The following is a 19,253-nucleotide window of genomic DNA, read 5'->3' on the forward strand; positions in this document are numbered from 1 at the left end:
GTGAGAGAAGTAGTTAAAAGTTTAAAACCTAAAATTCACAACATATTTTCAGTAGCAATTGTAGGGCAAATTCTTACAATGCGTTTTACTAGGAATTTAATTCGGCTTTTTCTATTTTTAAATTTTCCATATATAAATTCTAAAACATATATTCAGTGGTTGTTTAAAAAATAAAAAATAAAAGCAGTTATTATTTTAAAAATACAAAAAAAAAAGTAAAAATAAATAAAATAAAGAATACACCAAGTTTTATTGCTTCCATTTCCTAATTAGGTTTTCATGTTCCTTATATAGCAACTGTTCAGACTGTAATCACTATCCATCTTTATCTAGTTTTCCTTCTAAAAAAAAAATAAATTTTTATCTAGTTTTAGTTTTTTATTAAAAAAAATCTCCAGAATTGAATCAATCCACTCTTCAACTTTCACCCAGATCTGTATTGATCATATTGATCATAACCCACTCTTCAAGTTGTCTGGGAATCTACGTGATTGAAGATTTTTTTTTTCCATTTTTGTCTTTTAAAAAAAAAATTGTATACAGATACATTTGTTTTTGTAAACCTTTTGTTATTTTTTTAAATTCAGTTCATAAAAATTTACATTCACCTTGAAGCGACTCCGCTTCACTACGGATGGAAACTTGAAGATTGATCATCAATAACATAAGTTTCAATTCGGTAAGAAATCTGATCTCTAACTATTTGTATATGTTGTATATACTGTGTTTTGTATATCGTTTTGTGTCTCCATATCTGTATTTTTTTTTTTATCGTTTGTAAAATGATATCCTCATAGTTTTGTTTTTCCCTTATTTTAAGAGATCCTGTCAAGTATGGAATTGTGAATAAATGTCTGGAAAAGAAATTCTAAATATTTACTCCGTAACATTTATTAAGTTGAAAGATAAGTGAATCATTATACCTTAACTTAGGCTAAAGATGATTTGCCAATGTAGCCGTCCACTTTGAAATGAGCAGATGATGTGTGGTCTAAAAAGTGCTATAAAAGGGTATTAGAAGATTAGGAAAAGTAGCAACAAAGTCCCAGTGGGCAGACATCCCATCCAACCAAAAAATCCTCAGGTTTTTAGAAGTTTGGAGAGTTGAGTCTAGCATTTCATCGAAACACACTGATTACTATGCAAGTACAAGAAAATAAAATTGCGTTTGATTTTGGCAATTGGTGTTAAAGCAAGTCACGGTAGAAGATTCTAAAAGTAATTTTGCAGCTTTTCTGGACTTGTCTTGTTGTTAAGAGTCTTGAAGAATGTGTCTAAAAACTCTTTTTCATAAGACATTCTTTATTCCTTGGACTGGCACGGAGAACTCCTCAATTTTAACTTAGATAGTCCTCAACACATGAACTAAAGGCCGTCATTTGGCTAATCCTTTTGTTAAGCCAAAATAATAGATCTTCTATCAAATAGAGACTACTTTAATTTACTGGAAAAGTTCTTATGCTAAAAAGTTTGGTTAAACGATTAACTTTTGCTGAATTTGCCTATGAATTTTTGTTGGATATATAAAACTTTGAATGAAGATACTAACTCCTATTCCCACAATTTCAATTAAATAAGAAACTTTAAATACTGGAAATATCACCTTAGATTTTGAAAAGTGATCTTATTACTGAAAGTAACCTCACCACTCCTTTGATTATAGAAACATTTAGACTAAATTTAGTTGTTTGAAAAAAAAATCAATAGTCATCATTACCGTCAGCATATTTTATAATAATGGAGAGATTAGAAATAAAATTAATTGTTTCAATTCCCAAAATTCTTGTCATCTTGCATCACTCCATCTTCTTCTCTCAAACTGTCTACTAAACTAGTGAGTTAAGTGTGTGCAGAATTTTTTTTTTTTAATTTTTTTTTTGGTATCACTCTTGTCTATAAATGCATGCAATAAACTCGCATATCTACTCACAATTCATCTCTTCTTCTTCTTCTTCCTCAGACAAAATTGAAGCAGAGATGACGAATTCTTCCCAGGCACGGGCTCCGGTGAGCTTCGCGGAGCCACGGAGCTTTCCGGCGGTGCTCCGGGCAAACCTGAAGGAGGTGTTTTTCCCCGACGATCCCTTCAGCGAATTCAAGGACGAGCCATTTTCACGCAGGGTGACAAAGGGATTTCAGTACTTCATCCCCATTCTCAATTGGCTTCCCAACTACAATCTTAATCTCTTCATGTACGATGTTCTCGCCGGAATCACCATCGCCAGCCTCGCCATCCCTCAGGGAATCAGCTACGCTAAGCTCGCCAACATTCCTCCCATCATCGGACTCTGTAAGTTTTATCTATCACTTCTCTTCTGAACACTAGATGATGTACTATAGCTTGTCCATCGGAATTGTAAAAAGACTGTTTTGCTTAGAAGCCTATGTGCTATACCAAATAATCAGTTACAAGAAAACTGAATACTTGCATTTTTGTTGCAAGTATATGACTAAGCCAGTAAGTGATTTAATCATATGAGACAATTTATCTATAAGCTACACATGCGTGTTATGTCAACTTTAGTCGTTTTACCTATTACTCTTCTCTTAAATACTAGATCGTGTGCTATAATTGTGTGAAAATTGTTTTTCTTAAAAGTTATAATAAGGCAAATAATCAGTTACAACAAAACTAAATCCTTGCAAGTATATGACTAAGTGAGTCATATGAGGCAAATTATTGATTTGTTTCAAGTTTAGTCGTTTTATCTACTACTTCTCTGCTGAATACTAGATGGTGTACTATCTGTCAACTGGAGTTGTGGAGAGACTGTTTTGCTTAGACGTCTATGTGTTATCACTATAGACAAATAATCAGTTACAACAAAACTAAATACTTGCGTTTGTGCTGCAAGTATATGACTAATTAAGTGATCGAATCATATGAGGCAATTTTTTTTTTATCTCTACCTGTTTCAAGTTTAGTCGTTTTATCTACCACTTCTCTGTTGAATACTAGATGGTGTAATATATTCTGTCAACTAGAGTTGTGGAGTGACTGTTTTGCTTAGATGTCTATGTGCTATCACTATAGACAAATAATCAGTTACAACAAAACCGAATACCTAAAGTGTCAGATATGACTAAATCACTTACTGACTTAGTCATAGCATCACAAATGCAGATTCGAGCTTTGTGCCGCCATTGATTTACGCAGTGTTTGGAAGTTCAAAGCATCTTGCGGTGGGTACGGTGGCGGCTTCGTCGTTGCTCATAGCTGCCACCATTGAAGAAGTAGTGAAACCACAAGACAACTTGGAACTTTACGTGAGTTTGGTGTTCACAGCCACCCTTGTCTCTGGTTTGGTTCAAACCATCATGGGTTTGTTGAGGTAACTATGTAAACTTACACAAGGTTTTGTTTGTGTATTCACTCTATCATTAGTTGTTAATCGTATCAAACAATAGTTAATGATGAGAATGGAAGAAAGAGGATCATTAATAACAATAAACACCATTTTTTTGAATGAGGAGAAAATTCATAGCCACTACCCGAGATCCTACTTGTCTTGTGACTCTAACTAACAAAAAACTGTCATGATATTAACCAGTTTAGGTTGTCAATAACTATTAGCTCAAACAAAAGAGAGTCAACAGGTCGCTTTTGTCAGGAGTTGAACTTATAATCTTATTATAAACATTATATTTCGATAGCAGAATGTTGGACATGACATTCTAAGCCTCTGCCAAACAAATATATAGTTCATAAAAGCACTTCATTGCACAAATCAAAAAGAGAAAAGCATGAAGAAACCATCCAAATCAATCAATAGCTTCAACTTGACCAATTTCGGTCTTGTCAATATATCTTATCTTGATTATCTTGAAAACCTTAATAATAGCATCACCATCATTCACTATTTATAACAGTTTATAACTGTCTGCATTCTTAAAATACCCATAATTCTTTATAAAGTAGTATATGTTCTATACATATATACTTTCTCAATCTTTTTCAGCCTTAAGAATTAATTTCCCCTACTATTGGAGTTCGATCTTGTGACCGTCCATTTGAAAATAATTGCATATTTTAATTTTAAAATGTATAAAACTATGGGTTTTTCTTAAATTAATGTTTTGTATAGGCTAGGAATATTGGTGGATTTTCTATCGCATTCAACAATCACTGGTTTCATGAGTGGGACAGCAGTACTCATATGTTTGCAGCAGCTGAAAGGCATCCTTGGCTTGAAGCATTTCACACACCATACTGATTTGGTTTCTGTTATACACGCCATTTCCACCTATAAAAATGAGGTCCGTCATAATTTTTTATGTTAACTATTTACCTGTAAATCAGTACTTAACGAATTAATTAGATAAAGTCATGTCATGTGATATAAGATTCGATACTAAAAGTTTTGTTCGAGTAATATTTTATTATTTTCTTTAGTTTAATTTAATCCATGGAGCTTGCTTATTTGTGCAGTGTAATTGGAGGAGCATTGTGATTGGTGTTATCTTCCTTGCTTTCCTACAATCCACTAGATATGTAGTAAGTGTCCCTTCAACATAGTACTATCAAAGCGGGCTGAAGCCCACGGGCTGACCTACACTTGTCCTGTGGTGGAATAAATTAAGGCTATAAAAAAAATGCCCGCAAAAGAGTGGGCTTGGCCCATTAAGACCCGGAGTCCACCAATCGCGTGGAGTGGGCTAGGGTTGCATGAACCCTAGCCTCCAGGTTGGCTCGCAAAAGCTTGCTAGAAATTAAGTTCGCGGTGGAGCGGGCCGGCCCGCTATGACAGCCTGAAGTTAAACACTTGATAAGATTTTTCTTAAAAAATTTTATAATGAAAATAAAAATAAATAAATTCGTGAATTTTCAGAAAAAGAAGCTTCCAAGATTGTTTTGGGTTTCAGCCATAGCTCCTATGGTGACTGTCATTGTTGGCTGCCTCTTTGCTTACTTTGCTCATGCAGAAAAACTTGGCATCCAAACTGTAAATCCCTCTAATTTTACTTTGCTATTTTACATTTTTATTGTCAATATAACCAATATAGTGATTATATTGGTTATTATAAGCTTTGCTTTGCTAGCCGTTGTGCAAAGTTCTAATCCTACCACTAGTGATTGATCTCAGCGCCAAGCACACTTAACCGTAAAGTTCTTTAGCTATATCCTACTTAAAACTAATTGGTAATAAGTAGGTGGACATTAAGGGCGTTTAACCATATCCATTTATGGTAAGCCACAACACCACGTCTCAAATCGAGCATGGCTGAATTCAGCGAACCTAGCCGATGTCAAACAACTTGTATACAAACTTTTGAAAGTCAATAGGGGCTTATCTCACAATTTACCACCTTCACTACTTTTTAAGGCAGAAGAGTTGAGGGGCCTTTAAGTTTGGAGTTCAAACTTATTATATAAGCTTTATTGGATGCAGGTGGGAGAACTAAAGAAAGGAATAAACCCTCTGTCCATCCAAAGATTGAACTTTGATTCCAAGTACATTTATGCACCAATTAAAGCTGGAAGCATCACAGCCTTGATTGCTCTAGCTGTATGTACAAATAACCTTCAATTGTTTTTCTTTTTTTCTTTATTGGAATTATTATTAAATCTCATTTATGCATATATATGTACAGGAAGGAATAGCAATTGGGAGGAGTTTTGCAGTGATGAAAAATGAACATATTGATGGCAATAAGGAGATGATTGCCTTTGGACTCATGAACATCATTGGCTCCTTCACATCTTGCTACTTAACAACAGGTATTGTAATCAATCTTACCATGAAAACAATATGAACACCAAAGGTTTTTAATACCATCATCAGGTTTAACTTTGTAAATTAGTAATTTTATCATATTTGGTTCTTAACAAATAATTTTGTTACATTTTGACCTTTAACTTTTATACTTTTAGAAAATTTAGTTCTCTATTATATAGGACCATGTTTGGTAAAATAGTTAGCTTATCAGTCAATTTTGACTTATTTGACCACTATTAACTGTTTGACTTGGTTAAAAAAATCAATATAAGTGTCTGGTTAATCAACTTTTTGTAACTCCAAAATATAAAAATTCAAAAAACTGTTCAAAACAACTTTTTCAATTAGCTTTTTGAGAAAAGAAATTATACCAAACAGCTATCAGCTAATTTATCAAACATTTTTCTACAATCAATTAATGTTAGAACATCTACATCAATGATTTATTCACGGTTTTTAAGAAAATTTATGCCATGTTAGAAGAGAGCGAGGCAAGTGAGACAAGATAAATTTACTCCTGCAAATTTATGGTTTATTGCAGAAAGTGGGGTCCACCAACAATAAATGCCAGTTGCCTTTGCTCGCGTGAGAGGCACTTATTGTGCCCAGCGGGTGCGTGTACTGCACGCGCCCACTGACCACGTCATCAACTACTCATACCCTCTAACCCAATCAACTAATATAGCTAACAGTCATTTACCAAACCTGCCCGTAAATATATCTATGCATTTCCACTAACATCTATTTGGGTTATTTTCAGGTCCATTCTCAAAAACTGCGGTGAACTTCAACGCGGGTTGCAGGACCCCCATGTCCAACGTTGTAATGTCGATCTGCATGTGTCTAACTCTCCTGTTCTTAGCCCCAATCTTTAGCTACACTCCCCTAGTGGCTCTATCGGCCATTATCGCATCAGCCATGCTCGGCCTAATCAAGTACAAAAAGTTCTACCATCTCTACAAGACAGACAAGTTTGATTTCATGATTTGCTTGGTGGGGGCTCTTGGTGTCATCTTCGTTACCATGACCTATGGGCTTGTGTTATCCGTATGTATACACAATTTAATTTTAATTTCCCAATAAGATCGATCCAAAAATTCTAATTAATCCAATTATATATTTGTGTGTCATTATTGTATGATTATTATTATTATATGCATGCAGATAGCTCTGGCTTTAGTGAGGGCGCTTTTGCATGTAGCTAGGCCTCCTTCATGCAAGCTTGGGAGCATGGTAGAGAGTGGAATATATTGTGACGTTGAACAGTATCCAGGTGGAACTGGGTTTCCAGGGATTTTGATCTTGCAGCTTGGTTCTCCAATATACTTTGCAAATGCCAATTACATTAGGGAAAGGTAATAATTTCATTTTACTTCTCGTTTTTACTGATGTTTTGTCCACGAAAGGCGAAATTCCTCACCCCAAGAGCCACACACTCGAACCCAACTATGGTAGAGAGGTAAATCACAGTGACTTAGTGAGTCGAAGGACGAGTGCCCCAGTCTCAATCTTGCTTCTTTGCCCACAATTAATCATCCAGCTAATACCTAATATAGTCCTCGACTATAATGATTTTACTCAATTTAGTCCTAAATGACAAGCTCAATTTAGTCATGGACTTTGATGGTTTTACACAATTTAGTTCTTTATTAAAAATTCTGTTAGTTGGCTATTAGAAATAGAGTCATAATGGTAATTTATCATCCTTATCGATCACATTTGGGATGATTCCTTCTTCTCCCCATTATCAAGCCCACGCTGAAATGAAGATCTTCATCCCAAATCAACTTTAACCCTAAATAAATACATATTTGGGTATGAAGATTTGGATTTCTACGTGGATCTTAATAAGGGGAAAATGAAGGAATATCCCAAATGGAATGAATGATGAAAACTTATCATTAGGACCATATTTCTAACAGTCAAGTAACAAAATTTTTAACAAATGACTAAATTGTGTAAAACTATCAAAATCGATGACTAAATTTAACACAAAAAATCATTTAGGACTAAATTGAGTAAAACCACTATAGCCGAGAATTATATTGGGTATTAACTCAATTATCATCTAATAACAATTGAGGTGTCATATTGATGTTTTTGTATAACTATAAAGTGATCTAATAATAATTGAGGTGTCATATTGATGTTTTTGTATAACTATAAAGTGCTTTCTTGCACTGGAAGAGTTGGTCAAGTGTGTGCAGTATTACTCTCTTACCTAATAGTCATGAGTTCTTTTCCTGCCAACACTTTCTCACATTGGGTCTTCCTAATGCAATTTGCACCATAAAACCCCATTTTTGTTCCATTTTCATACAGGTTTTGATTTTCTTTGTTAATTGTGTTTCCTTTTTCATAAAGATTTTGATTTTTCTTTGTTAATTGTATGGCTTTGATTGGATCAGAGTTCTAAGGTGGATCAGAGATGAACAAAAAATTTCGAATTCTAAAGGGTCAAACGTTGAATACTTACTGCTGGACTTTGGAGGTACAAAAAATTATTATTATTATTATTATTATTATTATTATTATTATTATTATTATTATTATTTGTTGATTGAATTTTGCATAATGCAGCCATTAACTCAATTGATGTAACGGGCATTGAAACACTAGTTGAAATTAGAAAGAGCTTACTAGCAAAAGGGATTAAGGTACGTACTTCACCATCTTCATTATTTCCTTACATTACTTTTTTTTTTTTAATAATAATCTCACAATACTTAAAATATTATATGGAATTACTTTTATTAGATGGTTTTGATAAATCCGAGGTTGGGGGTGATGGAGAAGCTGATATTATCAAAGTTCATAGAACTTATTGGAAAGGAATCAGTTTTCCTGTCAATTGATGATGCAATTGAGGCTTGCAACTTTTCTCTCAAATCCATGCCCGTTTAATTTAATTTTAATCCCAATCTCGATCTTGTAATCCACACCCTCACTTCATCTATATATTGTTTCTAAACTTCACTCCTGTAATCAACTGAGCTGCCCATACGTGCCATATATATAAACTTGTGGATGAGCAACATATAGATACAAATGGCTTGGCATGTTGTCTACTTTCGTGTTTAGTTCCCCTCTGATATGAAGTGTTAATGTTGTGATATGAAGTTTTTTTTATGAGTTTGGAAGATGAAGGATAACCGCAATCACTACTAGAAAGTTTGTAAAGTATTGTGTAAATTCGACCTTGTGAATTTAACTGGTAAAGCAGCTTAGGTTAATTCAAATCAAGAATGTCAATAGATCACTTCAATTCAAAATTGAATTTGAAATTTTGTGATTACCAAGTCAACAGTTAGACTAACTTGGCTAAAATTACTTCAAGTTAATCTCCATTTACCATTAGAGATATGGGTTAGAAGGAGAAACACACCATTCTCAAATGGTGATGGGGTGATGGATAGGTGCGGTAGCAATTAAGATTGAAATAAATAGCTGCTTCAATTGCATTATTTTCGCAGCAACTAAATATTGTTGGACAACATCCCTTTATTTTAACCCGGTGCGTTTCACCTAGCTAGTTGGTAAAACTAAACGTGGAAGTATTGAAACTTAAGGATCAAAATGTGAGTTTGTAAAATTAAATTTTGAGGACTACAAATTAAATTCACACTGTTTTTGTCTATCTCTAAATAAATGGGCATATTTACTTTGCTATTGTACAATACATTTGGGCCCGTTTCAAGCTAATTTGTTGCTTCTTTAATTGAAGACCCACTCTGACACTCTCATTTGATCCAACTTCTCATTGCATACATACCACTGTTGCAAAAATTCCCGCCTAGGCGTTAGGTGCTCCTAAACCGAGGCGAATTGCTCCCTAGGCGTCCGCCTAGGTGGCCGGCCGTCTAGCGCCAAATTCGGCCAACTAGACCGAGTTGGCGGCCGACTAGGCTGAATTTGGCCGAGTTAACTCGCCTAACTCGGCAGAGTTAGCCAAGTTAACTCGAGCAAGTCGGCCTTGTTAATTTTATTATTATATTTATATATATTTAAATTTATTTATTTACATAAGTAAGAGAAGTAAGAAATATATATATAATATAATATATGACAAACACCCACACACATGAATTAATTTTTTGTTTTTATAGGTCGCCGCCTAGATACTTCCTAGGCGGCGCTTAGACCGCTTAGGCGCTAGGCGCTAGTCTACCGCCCAACTAGCGCCTAGCGCCTACTGCAACCATGATACATACACACACACATATGATGCTTTTAATCCAAACAATTGATGTAAAGTGTTTGGATTACAACGGAATACATAACAAAAATTGTATCTTTGGTTCCTAAGTAATACCCAAGATCTCACTTTGTTAGGAACATAAGACTTGTATAAGGAATATGAGACTCAATCCAAACGAGGGAAATCTTGATCAATAGGGCGTGTGAAACCTTCTAATTTCCCTTACGAAGCACACACTATCCTAAAAGTCTTTTTTTATTTAAAATTTTCTTCTTAAGCAACAAGAGTGATCAAATAAGAATTTTTGAAATACAAGAAGATATGACACTTTGCTCATAATTGAGGATAAAAAATAGATACGATCATAACTAAGAAACTGAATCGTCAATATGAAAATACATCAGGAACCAAATATGCCACCTTCCCATAAATAATACTCCGTAACAAGATAATGAATTTAGACCTAATACACTAATTGAACCTATAGACTGACTAATTGTTGATGATTTCCAATTACCAAGACGAAATATGAAGTCCAAACTGCAAATTAATTAGGTGGAGAAATCAAGGCAAAGATGAAGAAGAATGATCCTGTACGATTGATAGTGCCAAAGACTTTGTGGTCAAGCGACATAACTATGGCTCTCTCAAGTGAGAGGTTACAAGTTCGATTCCAGTGGGGGCGTTGGCTCTTTGTTTGTGCTTTCAAAAAAAAATGTACGCTCACCCGAGCCACATGGCCTCACCACGAGTCACAAGCACCCCCACTTCTTACACAACTAGAGAAAGTAGTAGACCATGATTTTATCGTCTCATATGACCCTTTTACATTCACCATTCAAATTTAAAATTTACTACCACGTAGACCATGATTTTATCGTCTCATATGGCCCTTTTACATTCACCATTCAAATTTAAAATTTACTACCGCATCACATATGTTTTTCATGCTTTGCTCTCAACCTCGATCTAACAGTCATATGAATCTTTGGATACTACTCCAAAACAATACGTTTGATAAACTTAATTTCTATGCATTATTTAGAATAATTTTAGTAAGTAATTTGCATAAATAAATTAAATTTTAGGGTCGATCTTATTATAAATATAGAGTATTATATTTATTTATGTGTTACTAAATAAATATATTTTAATTTATTTTGTAGTTTTATACATTCAAGTTTAAATAAGTATTTTAATAATTAGGTTTTATTTAATTAGCCCGTTAGCTCAAACATGATGGATCAAAAGGAATTGCAGATAAAGAGTAGAAGAAAGGTAAAAAAAAATAAAAAATAATAATAATAATAATAATAATATAGCATGAGCGTGTTTATCCAATTATCCATTCATCTTATTTCAATCCCACCGTGACCCTCCTCCTATAAATATTTTTACTTTTCCCTTTTTTCCCAAGCCCAAGCCTAAACCCTTCCCTTTTCCCTCCTTGCCCTGTCGCGACCAAATATTGCCCATCTCTCACATAAATACATAACCCAGCAAATTCCCGCCAAAATCTTCGCATTCTACCTCCCCGCGTCGCTGCTCTCCTCCAGAATCCCCAGTCGCAGCTCTCCATTTCATCGCACCAGTTGTCCGTGTCTCTCTCCGCGAGTTTCACTTTTTTCTCTTCGCCCTAATCTTCCTCATGGAAACAAGGTATGAATTCTCAAACACTCTGCTCCTCAATTCCTTAAACCATCATGTGAAAGTGTGAATATAGTCTTGCGAATTTCAATTTCGATTTCATATGATTCATTGTGTAATTATGCAATTCGATTTTTATAACTGTTGATGCTTGAGCATATACTTGAGATTCGTTGAATTTGATTTGGTGGAATTGATTTGTGAATTGTGCGTTGTTGAAATTGGTCAAGAACCCTAGGAAGTGGAAATTTAGGAAAAATTGCCTAATTCTTCAAATTGAATCAATACTTTGTGCTACATACTGCTTAACTGTGTTATTTTCATTTCAGTAGACGGAACCAACGGTGGAAGTCCGATGATTTTGAGTCGGAGGAGGATGAACGGATGAAGAGTGGGAAGAAGAGAAAAATTACTGACGAAGATATTGCTAAGTACATGGCGAAGAAAGCTGAGAGGAGGTTGAAGAAGATTGCGAAGAAATTGAATGCTAACCAGAAGCTTTCTGGTTACTCCAACGATTCAAATTCTTTTGGTGATTCAAACTTAAATGAGAAGTTTATCTGGGAGAAGAAAATCCACCGCGATATATCTCGGGGTGTTCCGCTCGAGTCCTTCTCGCTTAAAGCTGAGAAGGAAAGACAGAAAGAGCGAATAGCAGAAATTGAGAAGGTGAAGAAACGGAGAGAAGAGAGAGCAATTGAAAAGGCCCAGCGTGAGGAAGAAATGGCAATGCTTGCCAGAGAGCGAGCTAGAGCTGAGTTTCAGGATTGGGAGAAAAAAGAGGAGGAATTCCACTTTGACCAAAGCAAAACCAGGACGAAGATTCGGATTCAACAAGGCCGAATCAAGCCTATTGATGTTCTTATCGAGCAACTTGATCCTTCTTGTGATTTCGATATTGAAATCAACGAGCCATACATGGTGTTCAAGGGTTTGACAATGAAGGAAATAGAGGAACTTCAGGAGGATATCAAAATGCACCTTGATTTGGATAGGGCAACAGAGACGCATGTACAGTATTGGGAAGCGCTTTTGGTGGTTTGCAATTGGGAATTGTCAGAGGCCCGGAAAAGGGACGCTATGGATCGAGCCAGAGTGCGGGGAGAGCACTTACCGCCAGAGTTGCAGGCTGAAGAAAGGGGTTTACATTCTAGCATTGAAACAGATGTGAAGCTTTTCTTGAAGGGTAAGAGTTACGGTGAATTGGAAGCTTTGCAAGTGCAAATTGAAACCCAGATGCGATCTGGAACCGCCAAAGTGGTTGAATATTGGGAAGCTGTTCTTAAGCGGCTTCAGATTTTCAAGGCTAAGGCTTGTCTAAAAGAAATCCACTCAAAAATGTTGGGTAAATATCTAGAACAGCTTGAGACACCATCTGAGAGGAAAGAAGACCTAGATTATATTCAGAAGAATAATCAAGCTATATCTGCAGAGCCTGTGCTTAATGAAGATAATAAGGAGGAGGAGGAGGTGGAAGAAGAAGAAGAAAATGAGGATGACCGGGATGATGGATCATATTCGCCTCTGTTAGTACATGATGACAAAAAGGAAGAGGCAATTGATCCTGATGAAGACAGAGCTATGCTTGAAAAGAACCGAATGGCAGTTCTGGAAGAACGTCGCGTTCAGGATATGATTCCAAAACCAAAGCCTCCTGAAGACAACCTTGAGAAGAAGGCCTTGAAAGCCATGGGAGCTATGGAGGAAGGAGATGCAGTGTTTGGCTCTAATGATGAAGTTAATCTTGATTCAGAGGTTTACTGGTGGCATGACAAGTACCGCCCAAGGAAGCCCAAGTACTTCAATCGTGTTCATACTGGATACGAATGGAACAAGTATAATCAGACTCATTACGACTATGACAATCCACCCCCAAAAACTGTGCAGGGATACAAGTTTAACATCTTCTATCCAGACCTTGTTGACAGATCAAAAGCTCCAACTTATGTAATAGAGAAGGATGGAGACAGTGTTGATACCTGCATCATCAAGTTTCATGCAGGCCCCCCTTACGAGGACATAGCATTCCGAATTGTCAACAGAGAATGGGAATATTCACACAAGAAAGGGTTCAAATGCATATTTGACAGAGGGATTCTACATCTGTACTTCAATTTCAAACGCAATAGATACCGTCGATGAAGCATCAGGCTAGCAGCTTCTATCTTTGTCTGCAAGCTTGATAAGGTGTTTTCTTCATCCTGCTATCAATTCCTGCTAGCCATTACCGATTCCATTTACTCTTTATGCTGTTTTAGCTTTGCTGTCATGTAAAACTATTATGCAGTTGCAGTGTTGGAATCTGTTTCTTGTCCCATTAATCATAGTGTTTGAAATTACTCTAAACTGACATGTACACATTTTATGTTTATCAACATCTTAAACTTGACTAAATTTATGAAAATGTAATGAAAACCTCTTTTACATATGCTATAGTTAATTTTCTTGTTGCGTATTCTCAATGGTGATGATGAGGTGATGGAGAGGTTCTATTAGTGGTAGCGATGAGATTGAAATAATTACACTGCTTCAATTGAATTATTTTAGCAGCAACTAAATATTTACACTGCTTCAATTGAATTATTTTAGCAGCAACTAAATATTGATATGATGGAACACATTTATTTTAACCGGGTGTACGTGTTTCACCTAGCTAGTTGGTAAAATTAAATATGGAAGTATTGAAACTTAAGGTTCAAAATGTGAGTTTGTAAATTAAAAGTTTGAGGACTACAAATTAAATTCACACTGTTTTTGTCTATCTCTAAATAAATGGGCATATTTACATTGCTATTGTACCATACATTTGGGCCCTTTTCAACCTAATTTGTTGCTTCTTTAATTGTGAGGCCAACTCTGACACTCTCATTTGATCCAGCTTCTCATTGCGCGCGCGCACACATTTATATATATACACACACATATGATGTTCGACTGTTTATTAATAGACGAGGTCATAAAATTGAATTCATGTGAGAAAAATAATATTAAGATAATATGGTCCAAGATCTTTAGAGTAAAGTGTTTGGGATTACAATTGAATACATAGGAAAATTTGTATTTTGGTCCCGGACTAGTGACTACTTATACTCAAAATCCGACTCAGCCCTCTAGTTATGGTTGTATTCATTTTTTATCCTTTAGTTATGAGTGAAGTGGCAAGTTTGATCATCGACTTTAGGTTTCCGTTTCAACTTGAGAGAAAAGTCAAAAACCCCCATATTATTGGAGGCGTAAAGTAGAAAATTCACATCTTATTCTCCTTATATTGAAACTACTTTCGCATTATTATCTTCCACTTCTCATCCTATTATTTCAAGGTTCTTCAACCACAAAAACATTTCAATAGCCCTCATATGACTTGTTAGAAGCATGGTCTCATATAAGGAATCTGAGACTCAATGCAAACAATGGAACACTTGATCATCGTCTTTGGGAGTGTGAAACACACTATCCTAAGAGTTTCTTATTTTCGTTACTAAACACACTTTCGGATTTGTTATTTTCCTTTACCCTTTTAGAAGTAATTAACTATTAGGTCATTTTTACTTTGTGTCCCCTATTATTTGGATAAGGTTGACCCTTCCACTACTCGACCATTTACCCTTCTGATTTTCAACTTTTTGGTCTTCAAGACTTCAACTCTTCAACTCTTCAGCTTTCCGGTCTCTAACTTCTCGAAGATGGACCTTTCAAATTACTGTTCACCACCTTTCAAAACTAAATGTCCTTAGGCTACCTTTCAAATTAAGTTTACTTTCATATCAGTAAAGTTCATTCCTTAAGTGAACCTTTTGGATTTACAATGAAAAATCCTTAGGTCTAGGAAATGAAAAATAACTGAAGATTAAATTCTTAACTTATTTAGTATCATCAAAATTTATCTAATACACTTGTTCCTAACAAATACCATCTAAATCTAGATATAGAAAATGTTAGATTCTACTAGGCAATGAATTAAAAACATAGAGTCGTAATTGAGAGTGATCAAAATAAAATGTCATACAATATGTACACTTTTAAAATTTATCAGTGATGGAAACAAAATGATGCTCAAATTGTTTGTGTTCATTAGCTATACGTGTTAAGAAGCTAGACACAATCATTTTTTTACAATCTAAATTTCTCAATTTTCCTGGACTATATCTTGAACCTCATAAACTTGCCCCAAACACATAAAATCGAAGCAATCTAGCTCCGACACAATCCTTTTCTTGCTGAGCAGAAATTGGATAGTTAATTTGGATATTGGATTCATTTGACTTTAATTTCATCCTTAGTGGAGTCAACCTCATATGATCATATTTGGTTTGACCCAACTCGGTCTTCTCAAGCTGTCTTTAACCAAAATCAAGAATGTTTTTTCCTCATGACACTTTGCAGAAACAGAATATTTTATGAATGACATATTTAAAAAAGAACCAATAATAACGATTTCTAGATCAATTGATATATAAATTCCTTAAGTCTCTCCTTATATCATGTTGTCACAACATGACTAAAAGCTGGCTTGTTCCAATTTATGTTGATTTTCGTCTCACATCACATCATACTTTTGATTATTTTCGCATATTCTCCCAATCAAACCAAGTTAGAGGCTAACCAAAAACTTAAATTTGTTTAATTATTTATAAGTCTCTCAAATCATATAATCACTTTCACTTTGGTTTGCATATTCTTAAGTATCATTCGAATGGTCGGAATGTTCGCATTGTTCACAACTAAATGTTCACAATTTTAATTGTGAACATTTAATATGTAAATTGTGACGGGTCCATGGTATAACTATTCCCCCTCCCCTCAAAAACAAAAACAAAAGATAAAAATACAGTTATTGATGTATTCGACTTAATAATATATCCTATAAATATGAAACTTGTTAGATCATTTTAATACATAATTATACAGTTCTATAATAATACTTATAATTTCGTCACTACCCACCCTTTTTAGTTCCCCAAAAAAAATGTTGAAAAATATAATTTAAATTTTATGAAAAAAAAAATTACTCGGAATATTAATTATATTGTTTGGTTCGTGATAATATTGACTTAAGGAATAATGTATATAAAAACTAACATGCTCATAGACAATAATAATTAACAATGATGTATAAATGTATTTTTGTCTCACCATGTTGAATAATTCTTTCCACAAGGACTTTGGAATTGAAATACTGAATGAGGGGTAATGAACTCATTTTCTCCAAATTTGAAGAATTCAAATTTTTATTTGAAAAATATTAATTCAAATTTCATTGGAAAAATATTCTCCCATGCACCAAACAATATAAAATGTTTTTTCCTCAAATTATAAGAATTTCAATTTCGAGAAATTCATTTTCCATCTAACCAAACACCACATAAATCTTGTCGACTTCATTTGATTAGCCTGTATATGAGTTACGTCAGCCCAACACCAAGTATTATATTGTACATGGGTCATGTCTGGGCTAATCCACGTTGATTTAGCACTCATTGTCATCTCCCTATTAAGACTCTGTTTGAGTAGGAGCTTATAGCTTATTTTAAACTACTAATAAGGTATAAGCTCTGTTTAGTAATGTTCTTAAAATAAACTAGTAGCTTAAAATAAAAGATTATTTTTTAATCAAAATAAGCTAGTAGCTTCCTAACTTTTTTTTCCATCTTTAACCTTACTATTTTAAAGAAATGACATCATTTACCCTTCCCAATTAAAACCTTTTTGGCTAAACCTTTTTGAATTTTTCTCTTCAATATGTTTGGTTGTAATTTTAATTTGACATTTGTGTTTGAACATTGATTTTTGCATGAACTAATCTTATGAATTATAAACATTTTGTTTTACTTTATATGTTTTCAATTATACGTTCTTACTTTATATTTTATTAAAATACATCGATTTCACTATTTTATATTTTAATATATAAACAAACCTATTTGAATTTGTTTTTCAAAAAAAAAAAACTTATTTGAATTTAAAACTATTTAAATTGTATGAAGATGTTCTTTTTAGTCTTTTTAAACATTTATCAGCTTATCAAAGAACTAATTTTACCAAACAGTTTTAAGCATAATAGCTTAACAACTCTTCATATTTCAGTTTAAGCTTTTCAGTTTTCAGCTACTTTTCAGCTTTTAGCTGCCTTTTCAGCTAGGTTTGCCAAACATAGTCATAGTCGCGAGCTACAATTAATTTTTTTCGTATTTAGGTAGGAGTGTTTTGTTTGAATTAAAATTTTATTAATACAAAATTAATTATAGACCTGTAGTTTTAAATAGTATAAATCGTTAAAGAAAATGTTAAATTGGCATATGCTACATGTACATCTTGATATATGTTTGATTTATGTTCTTTGCTAAAATATTTTTAAAAAAATCTATGAAACTTTTTGCATTACCTTATAGTATTATGCATGGTTGAAAAATTTGCTAGGCGCTCCTCAAGAGCCTAGGTGCTGGTGTATTTATAATTTTATTTTTATTTTTAAAAATTTATTTAAATTTTTTTAATTTTTAAAGACTAATAATTATAAAATATTTACTACTTTAATAGTTAATACTAAAATATTAAATATTAACCTAAAAATTATAGAATTTGAATAATTTAGAGTTGTTTTGCTCAAAACGATATCAACCACAAAGTACTTGGCAATTTACATTAATTTAATGCTCTTCTTTTGGTGTGTGTGTATATATGTATGTATATCACGCTCAGGTGAGAACCAATGCCCAAGAAAGAATTGAGAACTAATCGCAGCCGTCCACGTGTCAAGATTTAATGGATTAGATGTAATTGAAAAAAACGCTGTGACATTTTCGTAGATAACTTGAAATTTGGAACAAGAAACATGTGTTAAAGAGCGTTCAGGTGAGAATCAACTACCCCGGAGATAGAACCAACTACAAATAAAATAAAATATATGAAAATGCTTAAATTATATTGTTCATAGATAATCCTATACTTTTTTTTTCTTTCTATATTTCTCTTTAGACAAATCGTATGATTGGCAATCATGATAAACATTGACTTGCCGACAGGTGGTTGAAGCACACGGAAATAGAATAAATTTTAATAATCAATATACATTAATGTACATGAATCCAACTTTTTATATCAAATGTTATATTATTCCGATATAATATAATTTTATTCTTTTTTTTTTTTAATACAACTGACCCTATTACATTATAGTATATGTTCATCTATACTTTCTCAACCTGTTGAAGCACAAAGAGTCAATATCGCCTCCACTGAGTCACTACATGCCATCTGAGCACAATGTGCTTGGCATAATTTTATTCTTTTAATTCATGACAAATTTGCAAAACATGAATTTTAACTTAATTGTTAAAGTTAGTTCATGAATGAAAGTTTAACTCATTCTATGTACTATTTCAAGAACCAACTTGTAAGCATAATATATATTAAAGAATTGCACTTTTGGTCTTTAAATTATAAGACAGAAGAGATAAATCACACTATGAAAATTATGTGCAGCAAGTTTAATCGAGAATGTATTGACAAGAATCAAATTCGTGACATTTTAGAACTAAAATCATGCTCCACTCGTTTGGTCTCTTTTACGACTACAAATTTGACTCTTAATTAGTCTCAATAGTGGTTATTTTTCTTCTTTAATTTCTAAGATTTATTAAGGATCAAAAGTGTAACTTTTACAAAAAAAAAAAAAAAAAAAAAAAAAAAAA

General features: G+C 33.7%; 2 protein-coding genes across 4 annotated transcripts; both read left to right on the top strand.

The window, feature by feature from the left end:
- Positions 1-1,931: 1,931 nt before the first annotated feature.
- On the top strand, positions 1,932-8,832 carry LOC116027143 (probable sulfate transporter 3.5). 2 transcript variants are annotated; one of them, XM_031268579.1, is made up of 12 exons: positions 1,932-2,290; positions 3,125-3,332; positions 4,086-4,257; positions 4,430-4,495; positions 4,830-4,943; positions 5,391-5,507; positions 5,593-5,719; positions 6,478-6,764; positions 6,882-7,072; positions 8,126-8,208; positions 8,298-8,374; positions 8,475-8,832. In XM_031268579.1, the coding sequence occupies exons 1-12, from the start codon at positions 1,978-1,980 to the stop codon at positions 8,619-8,621; spliced, it is 1,902 nt and encodes a 633-aa protein (XP_031124439.1). In that variant the 5' UTR covers positions 1,932-1,977; the 3' UTR covers positions 8,622-8,832. The 2 variants fall into 2 exon arrangements, with proteins under 2 accessions (XP_031124439.1, XP_031124440.1); XM_031268580.1 differs by lacking the exon at positions 4,830-4,943.
- Positions 8,833-11,342: 2,510 nt separating this feature from the next.
- On the top strand, positions 11,343-13,988 carry LOC116026680 (cactin-like). Of its 2 annotated transcripts, none has more exons than XM_031268033.1 (2): positions 11,343-11,574; positions 11,892-13,988. In XM_031268033.1, the coding sequence occupies exons 1-2, from the start codon at positions 11,564-11,566 to the stop codon at positions 13,702-13,704; spliced, it is 1,824 nt and encodes a 607-aa protein (XP_031123893.1). In that variant the 5' UTR covers positions 11,343-11,563; the 3' UTR covers positions 13,705-13,988. The 2 variants fall into 2 exon arrangements, with proteins under 2 accessions (XP_031123893.1, XP_031123894.1); XM_031268034.1 differs by having other exon boundaries at positions 11,895-13,988.
- Positions 13,989-19,253: the final 5,265 nt, after the last annotated feature.

Source organism: Ipomoea triloba, chromosome 8, assembly GCF_003576645.1.
Source record: "Ipomoea triloba cultivar NCNSP0323 chromosome 8, ASM357664v1".
Taxonomy (NCBI): domain Eukaryota; kingdom Viridiplantae; phylum Streptophyta; class Magnoliopsida; order Solanales; family Convolvulaceae; genus Ipomoea; species Ipomoea triloba.

Excerpts from the sequence above, each read along its gene's own strand:
- LOC116027143 (XM_031268579.1), top strand. The coding sequence starts at position 1,978 with ATGACGAATTCTTCCCAGGCACGGGCTCCGGTGAGCTTCGCGGAGCCA. Across the intron at positions 4,944-5,390 it reads AAAAACTTGGCATCCAAACT|GTGGGAGAACTAAAGAAAGG; the intron begins GTAAATCCCTCT and ends TATTGGATGCAG. Across the intron at positions 8,375-8,474 it reads TACTAGCAAAAGGGATTAAG|ATGGTTTTGATAAATCCGAG; the intron begins GTACGTACTTCA and ends TACTTTTATTAG.